Source organism: Amblyomma maculatum, chromosome 1 (genome assembly GCF_055883805.1).
Source record: "Amblyomma maculatum isolate TAMU_Amacu chromosome 1, ASM5588380v1, whole genome shotgun sequence".
NCBI lineage: Eukaryota > Metazoa > Arthropoda > Arachnida > Ixodida > Ixodidae > Amblyomma > Amblyomma maculatum.
Genome location: NC_139344.1, coordinates 76,338,199 through 76,350,437, shown reverse-complemented (window position 1 = coordinate 76,350,437; position 12,239 = coordinate 76,338,199). Strand labels below are relative to the sequence as shown.

Below are 12,239 nucleotides of genomic sequence, written 5' to 3'. Positions count from 1 at the left end.
GTCGATTATAATAATCAATCACAAGGTGCTTGAGACACCCACCATTGATGGACCATCCGTGCATGCAAAAAAAAAAATTATTATTTTAGACTAAGGCCGGCTGACATTATCTTTACCTACCTCGGTGCTCTATCATTTTAACGAGATAAATAAAACGAAGTGCCCGTTAAAGTGATCACAGTTTACGTGATGCTCGTCTTCAGCCTTCAGGATGATCTTGCTTTCTAATTTCTTTTTGCTGCTTCTATTCTATCACAATGAGCGAATTTTAAAAACCATACCTTTTTTTATAATTTTTTTAAGCCATTGAAGTAAACACCGAGAGCAGGCCATCGCAAATTTCTTCCTCTCTGGTCCCTGTGTAAACGAGAGTTGAGACTCTTAGACAACTGACATGAACCAGAAACTAAGTCTAGCACCGACGCTTGCGCGATCTGCCGCAGCAAATGGCCTCTCCGTTCTTGTTTAATTACTTTCGACATGAAGCAAGTGCAACTCAAGCTGCACGCATATAAGCGTCCATGCTTGAATACATTGAACAATGCATATTGTTTGTGCATGTGTGCGTCCATATTCGTTTTCGTTTTCTTTTTTTTTTTTTTTTCAACGGCGCAAGACCAATTTTAATGCGCGTCGTGCGATACTTCTGGAGCATAGGGCAGCAAGAAATTGTCTCGACCTCTGCGCTATTTTCAGGCCGCCAAAGAATTAAAAAAAAAAAAAAAGCGCGGCGCAAACCTTCAGTGCCCGCTGGCGTATCGTTCTTGAGCTAGGGCCTTTTCATGTGCATTCATGATCATATAGCGGAAGCTATATATGATCATATGGAACCCGCATGCATTCTCAAGCTTAACCGCAAGTTGTCTCAGCCATTGTATAAGTGTTGCACGTAGCTGCTATTTAAAAAAAAAAAAAAAAGATTAATCAGCTGTACGCCTTAGTCAGCGCCACGTTTTGGTTGCATACACCTTCGGAGATCGTGAATGCTTTAAAGGAGTAAATATGGCTCATATAAAGGTGGCCGCACACAAATATATACTGGATGACGGCCTTTACTAATTTATTATTTTGGGCTTGCCGATATTTCATGACTGCTGGAGGTTAAGTGCATACTCGATATCGGACAGAAGAGGACATACGCAGAGCACAGGCGTTAACTTCCCACTGACTGGACATAAATGGAGAAATAAATCAGAACTATAAGGGATGCGCTGCGTGCACGTTCTTCGCCGGGTTATGACGTCCGGCTGCGTGACAACGCCGGCTGCATTTAGACATGCTTCGAAATGCAAAAACATGCTACCTCTGTGTTAACTTTCCCTCTCTTCGTTCTTTTACTCATTCATTCATAAATAATAATAATAATAATAATAATAATAATAATAATAATAATAATAATAATAATAATAATAATAATAATAATAATAATAATAATAATAATAATAATAATAATAATAATAATAATAATAATAATAATAATAATTAATAATAATAATAATAATTGGTTCACAGAAAAGGAAAGGCGCAGTATCTGTCACACTTGTGTCTGTGGACACCTGAACCGCGCCGTAGGAGAAGTGAGGAAGGTGGGAGTGAAAGAGGAAAGAGGGAAAGGGGTCCGTAGTGGAGGGCTCCGGAGTAATTTCGACCACCTGGGGATCTTTAACGTGCACTGACATCGTACAGCACACGGACGCCTCTTCGTTTCGCCTCCATCGAAACGCAGCCGCCGGCGGTCGGGGTCGAACCCAGGAGCTCCGGCACAGTAGTCGGGCGTCTTACCACTGTGCCATCGCAGCGGGTCATTCATTTATTATTATTATTATTATTATTATTATTATTATTATTATTATTATTATTATTATTATTATTATTATTATTATTATTATTATTATTATTATTATTATTATTATTATTATTATTATTATTATTATTATTATAGGTACTTCTTTTGCGCAGCAACTTGCAGTCATGAATGACGTCAGTTTGGACGGAAGCATTCGGGTACTTTTATTCACGGAAAACAAGCCTGGTGTAATCGCATAGAATTCACGTGGCTCCCTTGCTTTCTTGTTGCTACGAAAACTTCAGGTCAGTTCACTATGTTTAGCCTTACGCAGTGGACGGCGAACGGCTGCAGACGAAAGCGGCTAGGAGTTCGTCGTGAGCTACGTCTATGTTCGCATTCAGATGGGGCCAACGCTGGTCGCGACAGGCGACGAGTTCTTTACTACCGCGAATGCATGAAATATGGGGCGGAAGTTTTATGGCGCCCGAGCTAGGCCCCTTGCCGCCGAACGTGTGTTTGTACAACGCACAGGTAACGCGACCAGGCGGCCTTGTGGGGTACGCAGGGCGAGAAGGGCAGCGCCGGACACCCGGGCAGACCTGGGGAGGACGGTGTCCCTGGACGACCTGGACCGCCAGTAAGTACGAACAGCCCTTGCCCGAAGTTCCTGCGATGTTGTGTTACATCGGTCAGTGAACTTTTAACTGGAAACGGCGCGTGTGACTGAATGCGATGTCTCAGCAAAGGGCTAGACGCGTAGTCTCGTACCGTCACCAGCCAAGACAGTTGTGATTCTCAGACGGCTAGCTTATATTCTGAGATGATTCCTAACTGCTCGATTGATTTGTCTCAGGTGAGCGTCCCGCCACGACGCCTGTCGTTTTTCTGCTTTAATGAGCCGCGAGGCAAATGTGAAAGTATTTCAACTTATGCTGTGGTCCGCTTACCTGTGATCGAACTATTCCATGCTTTGGTAAGTAACACGGCCATCCAATGTGCACTCGCAGCTGAAGAAACTCTCGGCCTTACCATTTGCCGCAGATCGCTCTGTTCCTCTGGTCTGGGATTTGCTTGGCAGAATATATGAGGCTTCGTTCTTTTCTATATTCGTTCCACCCCATGAAGGCACGGGCAAGGTGAAACGAAAACAGAACGACCGCGGGCAGCTATGATTTTGTCCGTCATCTGATAACAACCGGCAACAACAGTCTCCCGCACCAACAGGCTGCTATGGCTTGCTGTAGGCGTAGCACACCATATGATGAACGCCTAGCTGTTCGATCACATGTCGGGGAAACACGAAGCTTGTAGCTGTATTTCAATTTATGCTCTCAAATCTTCTCTTCGGGTTGTTTGACCGCGACATTGACAGCCTACTAAAACAGTAGTGAAGCTCACCTCAAGTTGCTAATATCCTGCAGCCCGTTAGCTATGCTTCATTTCTTTTGTAATTCGGCCGGGCCACCTATAAAGCAAACGGAACATAACATGAAGAAGTAACCGGCTTCGGCTAGCGTTATATGAAAAAAAAAAAAAAAGAAAAAGGATCCCTTTTATCCATCTTCCACCGCTGAAGTAACTTGTGGGAACGTTTTTCATCAGTAATAACTTATTTCTGTTCTCTATATATAGAACTACTTTCCTAAGGTGCTAGGAGAGGTCACAGGATAAAAAAAAAAAAAAAAAAAAAAAAAAAAAAAAAAACACGTTCGCCCCGCAAGCGACTCGTGAAGTGGCAGACGAAAGAAATAGGTTGTCCTTTCTGTGCGTTTCAGTAAGCTGAACGATAAACCGATGCTGCAGGTTATGTCTTTCTTGCTGCGTGACTGATTTTCCCAGACTGAAATATTAGCTAACAACTCCTGCTTTTTCACGGTTTTAGGCAATCAGCCCATTGATATCGAAAACTAATTTGGCGAATAAGATAACGTTAAGCTTAGGAAACCTGTGCCACCTGAAACTAAGACTGATTTTATTTTTGATCATTCCCGCGCACTACATTTGCAGGGTGATTCCGGGGCAAAGGGTGAGAAAGGTAGCGCCGGCGAAACCAGTCCACCAGGCCTTATGGGCATGCCGGGACTGCCTGGCCCTCCTGTAAGTTCACAATGCTCGCTTCATTCAACCTATGCACGCCAACGAATAGATTAAGGTGTGTCTAACTCTTGTCGTTCTGTCGTAAATGAAGATTGGAGAGTGAACGCGGGATCCGATTCCCTGCGTATTTTGTGCGCAAAGCTGGGGAAAAACTAGAAACCTCAGTGTATGGAACGCCAAAACATATTGATCCCATTCAACGAGTCATGTGCTCATGTCGCCCTGTGACACAGTATGTCCACTATTCGAATCCGACTGTGCGCATGTGTGGTCGTCGGAGACGTCGGCGTCTGACGTGACCCTTGCACTGCCGCAGTAGCTATTCACTTCTTATGTCCTCGTCTTTTTTGCGCTGTTTACTCTGAAAGCTATCTGCAGTTGTGTCAAAGCTAAATGTACTGGGCACCGACGCTTTCCAGTGTCGCCGTGCGTTCCCCGCCTTCCATGGCGAAGTTAATTGGTGTAAAGTGGGATTCTTGTAAACCGGGAATGAATGTCATTAGCAGATTCGCTTGGCGGACGCATTCTTACGTATCAGTGATTAAAAAGTGCACAGAACAAAATATGCGATACTCAAGCGCAGGGTAGCAACTAAAATTTCGTATATGCCATTTACGAAGTGAAAGAAAGTTAAGTCGAAGCCGGCGAGGCCAGAGAAAAAGACGGTTACAGTCGCTGCAATCTCTTCTTGTTCGCTCTCTCTCTCTCTTTTTTTTTTTAAACAGCAATGCATCGAACATGTAAGACAAGACGAGAGGCGCAGTCTCTGTGTAGCAGCCAAGACAGATACGTAGACAAGATTTTGTTTTGTTTTTGTTTTTTTATGAGAAGAGCAGCGTAGCCTTTTGTACAACATTGTGTGAACTCTAGAGATGGCCCATAATGCTTCGACTCTTGTTATCAAGCATTATCAATCTTAAAATAGACCCACTTATTTTTTTTTATTTTTTTATACTATTTTATTTTATACAGTATTGCAGACCATAGAAAAAAAAGAAAAAAAAACTAGCCAGGAGTGGGTTAACACAGACAAAGATGACCAGCGTGACACAATGCCAAACGCAGGTTCTTTTACAAGCAACGAAGAAAACCCGAAGCATGAAAAATTGCGAAAGATAAGCGAGCCATGGTGGTATAATTGCTTGCACGACGTTCGGGGGAAATATCTCTGCCTAGTGTCGAGATACCGCACGGCCCTTTTGCTCGAGCGGTGCGTCTAACGTTGCTGCTTCTCGCGTGCCTCACGTGCAGGGAAAACCTGGACCGCAGGGAGAGAAAGGAGATAAAGGCGACAGCGTAAGAGCCCCTCACTGTTCATTAACACACATCTGAGCACGTGACTGTGCCTCTTGCCTGACTATTGGCTCACCTTTTTCGTTGCAGGCGCCGGTGCGCTACATGAGACAGGCAAGTGGTCCGTCTTTTTCATATCACTGACGAAATTAGGATAACAATTAGGCAGGGAAAGTTCCCTCAACCTCTCTTACCCCAGCACTACCTCGGGCTCTCTTCTCGGGTGTGCAGTGCAGCTCATGGACGGGTTGGCCATTCGTCTATAGTGACCGCTCGATGCGGCAATTGCAAGCCACCGCTGTGAGAACAGCAGACTCTCATACGACCTTGAAGTTGGTCTGTGAATTCAATCCTGTGTTAGTTAAATTAACGAGCTTAACAACATTAGCAGCTGAGGCAGTTTTTGCATAACTGCTGATATTCCCCAAGTTTCTTTTTCTTTCAAGCATTTACCGGAGGCTGCTTCAATTTTCTTGTCAGTTTAACGCGTGTCGCTTACTTTAAGAAAATATAAAGTCCAAGTCGCGTCAAGTACAATTACATTTCTGCAGGAATGGCGCGTTTACGTGTACGCTGCCTCCTTTCACCTATGTGCAGATCCTTCGAACTCTATTTAGTGTATCTTGAGGGTTGTAGGCTGCTCTAATGAGAAAACACTGAACTGGAGCCTGCTTATTTTGCTTTAGTAACCCGCTAATTTCAAAAGTGCATGCTTCTGTCTGACAAGTTGCAGAGCATTGGATATTTTGCATAGTGACATTCGAGACCTAGTGACAGTGACTCTCTCCGAGACAGGTTACGCTAAACATGCCCAAGCGCGGATATTTGTTCAATGGAGAAAGTGCCGGGGCACATTTTTTGCCGCCAAACGCATAGCTCGTATTGTAATTTGAGATTTGAATTCAGGGAAAAACAGTGATACTATAGTAATGCTGTAGCATAGCCAGCCTCATAAATAATTGTCTTGTCTGTCGTGATACCATTCGGCGATTGGCTGATGGGAAAAGACATCACAGGCCGGAAGAGACAAGTACACGTAGCGATATACTTTCAAATTGCGTCCGTGCTTCCGCGCTTCCGTGAAAGTTCGACGGAACGAGGCATCAACAGCTCCTAAAACTCTTGCATTCCCCACGCTTAGTGCAATCAGCCGGCCCTGTTATTATTTTTTTCCCGCAATGCTATCTACCCCGCATCACGTACTTAACAGTGTGCGCACATGAGCCAGTCTCGAACGAGCGCAAGATGCAACCCGGTCACGTGCCGGCTGTTCGCAGATTTTGTATGTACGCACACGCACGCACACAACAGCTGTAGAGCGGAGTTTCCCGGACCAAGTCGAAACTGCGACGCGAAACTTGTCTTGAATTATGCGAGCTTGTCGTTCGCACAATAGTTGACGACGTCGGCCGAGGGGCGCATTGACTTCAGGACGCTTATTCCTTTCTTTACGCGCCCTTCATATACAGAGTTCAGGAGATTATGCGACATTGCACATTCCCTCGCTGCTGCATAGGTTGTCGCGCGGCCGACGCGCAGAATGACCGCTCGATTGGTGGCACTGGGAACACTCCGCGCGTGGGTGGTGGGCGCCGCGTGTGAGAAAGCAAAAAGAAGATAAGTGAAACTCGAAGTGGGGCCGCAACATTTTGTGTCACGCATGTCCAAGTCGTGGTACCTCTACAAAGAGAGCTCGGAACAGGGCGTTTTAGCGCTTGTTTCTTTTTCTTTTTTTTTCGTTTACCCGCTCGAGGAGCACGAACGCAGAAAACGCATTGCCGGTGCGTTTCCTTAAAGCGCCGATCTGCTCCATTTTTCCAGGCGTTATACAACTGAGCGGAGGACAACAAGCGATGCTTCCAGAAGCAGGGGATGAAAAATTCATGGCGAATCTGGATGTTCGTTTCGCGGCACTCTGATGGCCCACGCTCAGCAGGCACGAGGAATCAGTCACGCACCGCACAGCGGGGAAATGAGACAAGTAGCATGGCTGGCGCTTTACGAGAAAATTGTGCTTCCGCTTCCTTCCATCACCTCTTCATCTCCCCACCTCGCCCTCCTTCTGGGGGTACATTTCTTCGTTCTTCCCAGTTTATTTTGTTTTTGTTTTTTTGTTTTTTTTTTCTGTTCGTCCTCATCGTGGCTTTTTTGTTCGTTCTGTTCTCCTGTACAATGTATCTTCGCCGAGGATTACGCTTTAGGTTTATTCCTCTTGGCTATACTCGCTCGCATTTCTCGCGATGTATTATGCTGCGGTGCTCTACGAGCTTCCCTCATCGTATCTAGGTCATCTGAGCGCGCGCCTTGTCAGCGCTCATCCCCGCTCCCCGCATTCGTTTTCTTGATTAACGGGGGCCTGAATTTATCATGGAGGAAGAAACGCAAGCACTTCATGTGTACACTCGTCACCATAAGTTTATGAAACGCGGCTCCGCCATGTGAATTTGATTCTTTCTGTGTTTAGGTGGCATTGCATTGTATAAGTAGCACGCTTGGAAATTAGCTACATGAATTTATTCCAGGCAGTATGCAAAGACGGTTAGTAGTTTTCTCGGTGGTATACTGCGCTCAATAAACCTTTGGCTGTGGGTGCATATATGCTGCCTAAATCTGTGATCAGATAGCTAATAACAAAAACGTGTGGAAAACAATGCCGGTATTATAGCAGCGCGGACCGCCGCATAAAGGAAATGCTTTTACAGTTGGCAAGCGTCTATGCTTTCTTTTCATTTTATAATGATCTGTAGCTCCTAGACTTGCGTGGTAAACTTATTCGTAATTCTGTGAAAAGCGCTACACAATCACTTATCCCACATATCATGCGAGGCTGAGGCTGTGCAATCATGAAAATTCATAGATACCATAACACCGTGCAACTATACGGACTGTCTTTTGTATACAGAAGAAACTGCAAAACCGTTGAACGAATGAAGGTGGCTCTCAGTGTACCAGCGCATCGATTCAGTGTTTTAGTCTTTTCAATTCTGAGATACTGAAAAATGCTGGCTTTGGATGGTGGCGCGATTGGAGGGGGGGGGGGGGGGGGGGGGGGGGGGGGGGGCGGGGTTACGACAGCAGGCTCTTCTCTAATTTTACGCTCAATAATACGACTTGGCTTTCTGCGAGCCATGCGAGTGGTAGCCGGTGGAGATAGGAAACACATATTGCAGGCTGATTTCTTATTCTCTTCGGGCGCTTTTCAATAAACTCCTAACCTTATAGTTTTCTTCTGTAAGTTTCATGTCAGTATTTATTTCCTTTTCTTTATCAGTCCCACTTTCAGTGCGCCGCATCGTTACATACAGGACATACAGCTAGGCAGGCTAAGAGCACAGTTCCCCCCCCCCCCCCCCCCCCCTCCCTTCCACCGTCATTCTCCTCTACTTCAACGGACTAGAATCCTCTTGGTTCCGTAAAGCCCAGCTGTGATCTTCGTGCTTAGCAGCGGGATGATTTTGCGCATTAAAGTAGCGTGGAGTAAATGATATCTTGCGTATGAAGCATCAATACTAGATTTCTTGTTTTAAAAAAAATGAGTATATTTTGTAATGTAGAGATGCACTACATGTCTCCATCTCGCCTTTTCGAGTCCGGGTCCGTATTTACGTCACAGTAGCGTGACATCTCGAGCCTTCTGCTTATGGCCATACCACACCCGAACAAAGTGAAGCAAAACGGACCAGACCTCTAAGTGAGATTCGAACTCACGCCATTTCCGGACTCAATCGGCACCGCTGTTTCCTGGCGGGATGGCAACTTGTCAGTGGAGAAAGTCGGAGTGAGTCGTGGGACGCATGTGGTTTCTATGTATATTTATAATAATAATAATTGGTACACAGAAAAGGAAATGTGCAGTATCTGTTACACTTCTATGGACAATAGGCACCTGAATTTTGTTCTTCTTTTTTCTTCGTTTTATTGCCACGGCGCTATAACTATTTGGGGCAGTAAAGACGCAGCTGTTATGCTCCTGGATTACGCTTACCAGACGGGGAAGACACAGATTATGATTAGCAAAACCAGCCGTCACGCCACGCTAAAAGAAGCCTCCCCCCCCCCACACACACACACGCACACGCACACGCACGCACACACACACACACACACACACACACACACACACACACACACACACACACACACACACACACACACACACACACACACACACACACACACACACACACACACACACACACACACACACACACACACACACACACACACACACACACACACACACACACACGTGCCTAAAAGACAACGAAGCCCTCTTTTCTCCATAGACAACGCGATAAACGATAAACTAGATTGCATATGAAAGCAAATAACTACTTTGTAGCGCAAAAAACGCAGCGGCGTACTGCTCACGGACTAAATTTGTGCTTCAAGCCTTAAACGATGAATGCTTGCTCTGGCGACCCCCCCCCCCCCCCCCCCTCCTCCCCACCCTTTTTTTTTTTGTGCTATAACAGCCATCACGCTATCTTGTAAGTTGCAGTCGTCTCGCATTAGTGTGATTGAAGTTTTGCTTTCAGTTCAAGGTGTTCAAGCAGACACGTGATATAGGATCTACTGGCTGTCCTTACAAGGGCAGGCCTGGGATCGTGACTGGTACATCAGAGTTCGATTGAGTCTAGCAAAATTCAGGGTGATTAGCAGTCCCACTAACACCGCTCGGCCAATGCCATGAACCTGCGAGCTCTGTTCCTAATCAGTGCTTTGTGCAAAACGAGATGACGTGTCTTATGCACGCACAAACCGCGCAGCAACGATCTATCTCCACTATCATCCCTTGGGAATGTGCCAATAATAATAGTTATAATTGATTCACAGTAAGGAAAAGGCGCAGTATCTGTCACACTTGCTCTGTGGACACCTGAACTGCACCGTAAGGGAATAGAGGAAGGTTGGAGTGAAAGTGGAAAGAGAGGAAAGGGGAGCCGTAGTGGAGGGATACGGAGTAATTTCGACCACCTGGGAATCTTTAACGTGCGCTGACATCGCACAGCACACGGACGCCACTTCGTTTCACCTCCATCGAAACGCGGCCGGTGCGATCGGGTTCGAACCCGGGAACTCCGGCAAAGTAGTCGGGCGTCTTGCCACTGCACTGCATCGGCGGGGCGGAATGTGCCAAATGCTGGAGTTTCGGCACAGCTCGTCAGATAGCACAGCCTCCCTGCGGCGACTACCGCACACTACGGAAAAGCGCCGTAATCTGCCACTTCTGCGATGCTCATATTCGCGAAGCGACCAAATGGCACATATTTGATAGCGATGACAAATAAAATTACGAAGCCAACCGGTGCTGCTTTTTGGGCACAGAAAATCTGTAGTACAGCCCGGTCATTTCACGCCTGGGAGTTCGGTATGAGTAATATGACAAATTTCGTGCATGCACGCAGAAGCTAGCCTGGATAAAGCATATTTTTTTTTTTCTTAATACCGCAAATTTTCTGTTCGGGTAAGAATAACTTGTATTATTACAGGAGAAACATGATGTGCGCAATATAGTTATTGTTTCGCAGGTTCATTGCGGTAACCAAGAAATCGAGGCATTGAAAGTTTAAATAGAACTCATGGAATAAATATTTACGCTATAGTTTGTAGTCGCGTACTGCAACAAGGGATGTAGGATGCGTTTAAGAAATAGTGTGCGGTGTCGTATATTATTTTTAATTAGAGGACAGCGTGCTCATTGGACACAGCCTTCTATTTTGTCACCATGATGTGCCACAAAACATGCCCGTAATATTCGGCAGGTATATTTGCTGTGCCTCGCTAATTAAATGGTCCAGTGTGTTTCTAGAGCCCGCTTCTGGTAATAATAATTAAAAAAAACTGGTATGCTGGCAAGTCTTTTAATCACAACCTGCCGTTTGTATTTGTTTATCTTGGGTGCTGAAAATAACGCTTCATGGAATTTTGGTCATTTCCACTCAAAGGTGACGGCTATGTATTGGTGTCGGTTTCCGGCTTTATACAAACTGTATGCCCACTTTTACTGCTTTATGAATTGGGACACTACATTTATACGCAGCATTGCTGTCTCATAATGTCCCGATAATCAGTTTTTCTTTTATTTTTTGCCGCCTGGACTAGGGCAGCGCTGGAGCAAGCAAATTTAGTTCCGAAGACAGAACACGCGATTGTTTTAGTCTAGCACATCGTGATCGCGTTGCACGTACTTTCAGCAACCGCATGTGCACGCAAATAGGTATTATGTTCTCAGGGGCCTGTGTATATCGTCAATACAAATGTGAGCAGAGTTGTGGACTAAGAGAGGGCGCGCATTTCTGGCCGCGCGTCATGCTGGTATGACCGGCGAATGACAACTGCGCCCTGCCCCTGCTCCCCATCGTTCGCAGAAGTCCAAGCGCAGGCCCCCGGACCACCACCACCACCACTTCGCCTCCGACCACGGCGGCGGAACGCAGGTCGGCACAGGCTCGTACCTATTGCTCGCGCCTCTGATGCTTGTGGCCAACCAAACTAATCGGGCTGGATGTGCGTGTGTCTTTCTCTCTTTTCCCCTGCCTCTGTCTCCTTCCTGCTGCTGCTAACCCAATGGCCACCCACCGCAGGGGGACAGCGCATTCGAAACGTCCTACGACTTCGTAAGAACCGCATGTCTCACTCACTCGCTCGCTCGCCTGCTATGCAGTGTACCTGAGTGTGGCGTTGCACGCCAACTGTGGATCGCGGCGACAATGATTGCTGTCCGGGGCTGGGCAGGAGGTGCCGCTATTGACAAATGGGGCAGGCTGAAGCGATTTCTCTGGCTGCGCGAATGGCGGCGCTCGTCACGTGGCCGCCCCACTCCGGGCTTACTATTCCCGAGTCACGAAAAAGCAGTTGCTGCGTGCTCAGGCTGAATTAAATTTTCCATTATTCCTATGGGTGGGGCCCCATCCATCTGTAACGTCTTAATCCCAGTTTAACACGACCAAATTCAAAGCGACGGTGGCCAAAAAAAAAAAAAAAAAAAGAAGTAGTCGGATTCCGACCGACTCAAGTGCTTGAGTACTCCAAAACGACGAGTTGACGTCCAGACGGG

At 46.2% G+C, this 12,239-nt stretch overlaps 1 protein-coding gene across 1 annotated transcript in view; it reads left to right on the top strand.

Annotated features, from left to right (window-relative positions):
• Positions 1 to 12,239, top strand: part of LOC146202850 (uncharacterized) — a 426,668-nt gene that overhangs the window by 369,407 nt on the left and 45,022 nt on the right. Inside the window, exons 15-20 of the mRNA XM_084602213.1 lie at positions 2,355 to 2,426; positions 3,797 to 3,886; positions 5,138 to 5,182; positions 5,270 to 5,300; positions 7,001 to 7,077; positions 11,551 to 11,619. Coding sequence (XP_084458339.1) covers positions 2,355 to 2,426; positions 3,797 to 3,886; positions 5,138 to 5,182; positions 5,270 to 5,300; positions 7,001 to 7,077; positions 11,551 to 11,619 — 384 coding nt within the window. The remainder of the gene's footprint in view (positions 1 to 2,354; positions 2,427 to 3,796; positions 3,887 to 5,137; positions 5,183 to 5,269; positions 5,301 to 7,000; positions 7,078 to 11,550; positions 11,620 to 12,239) is intronic.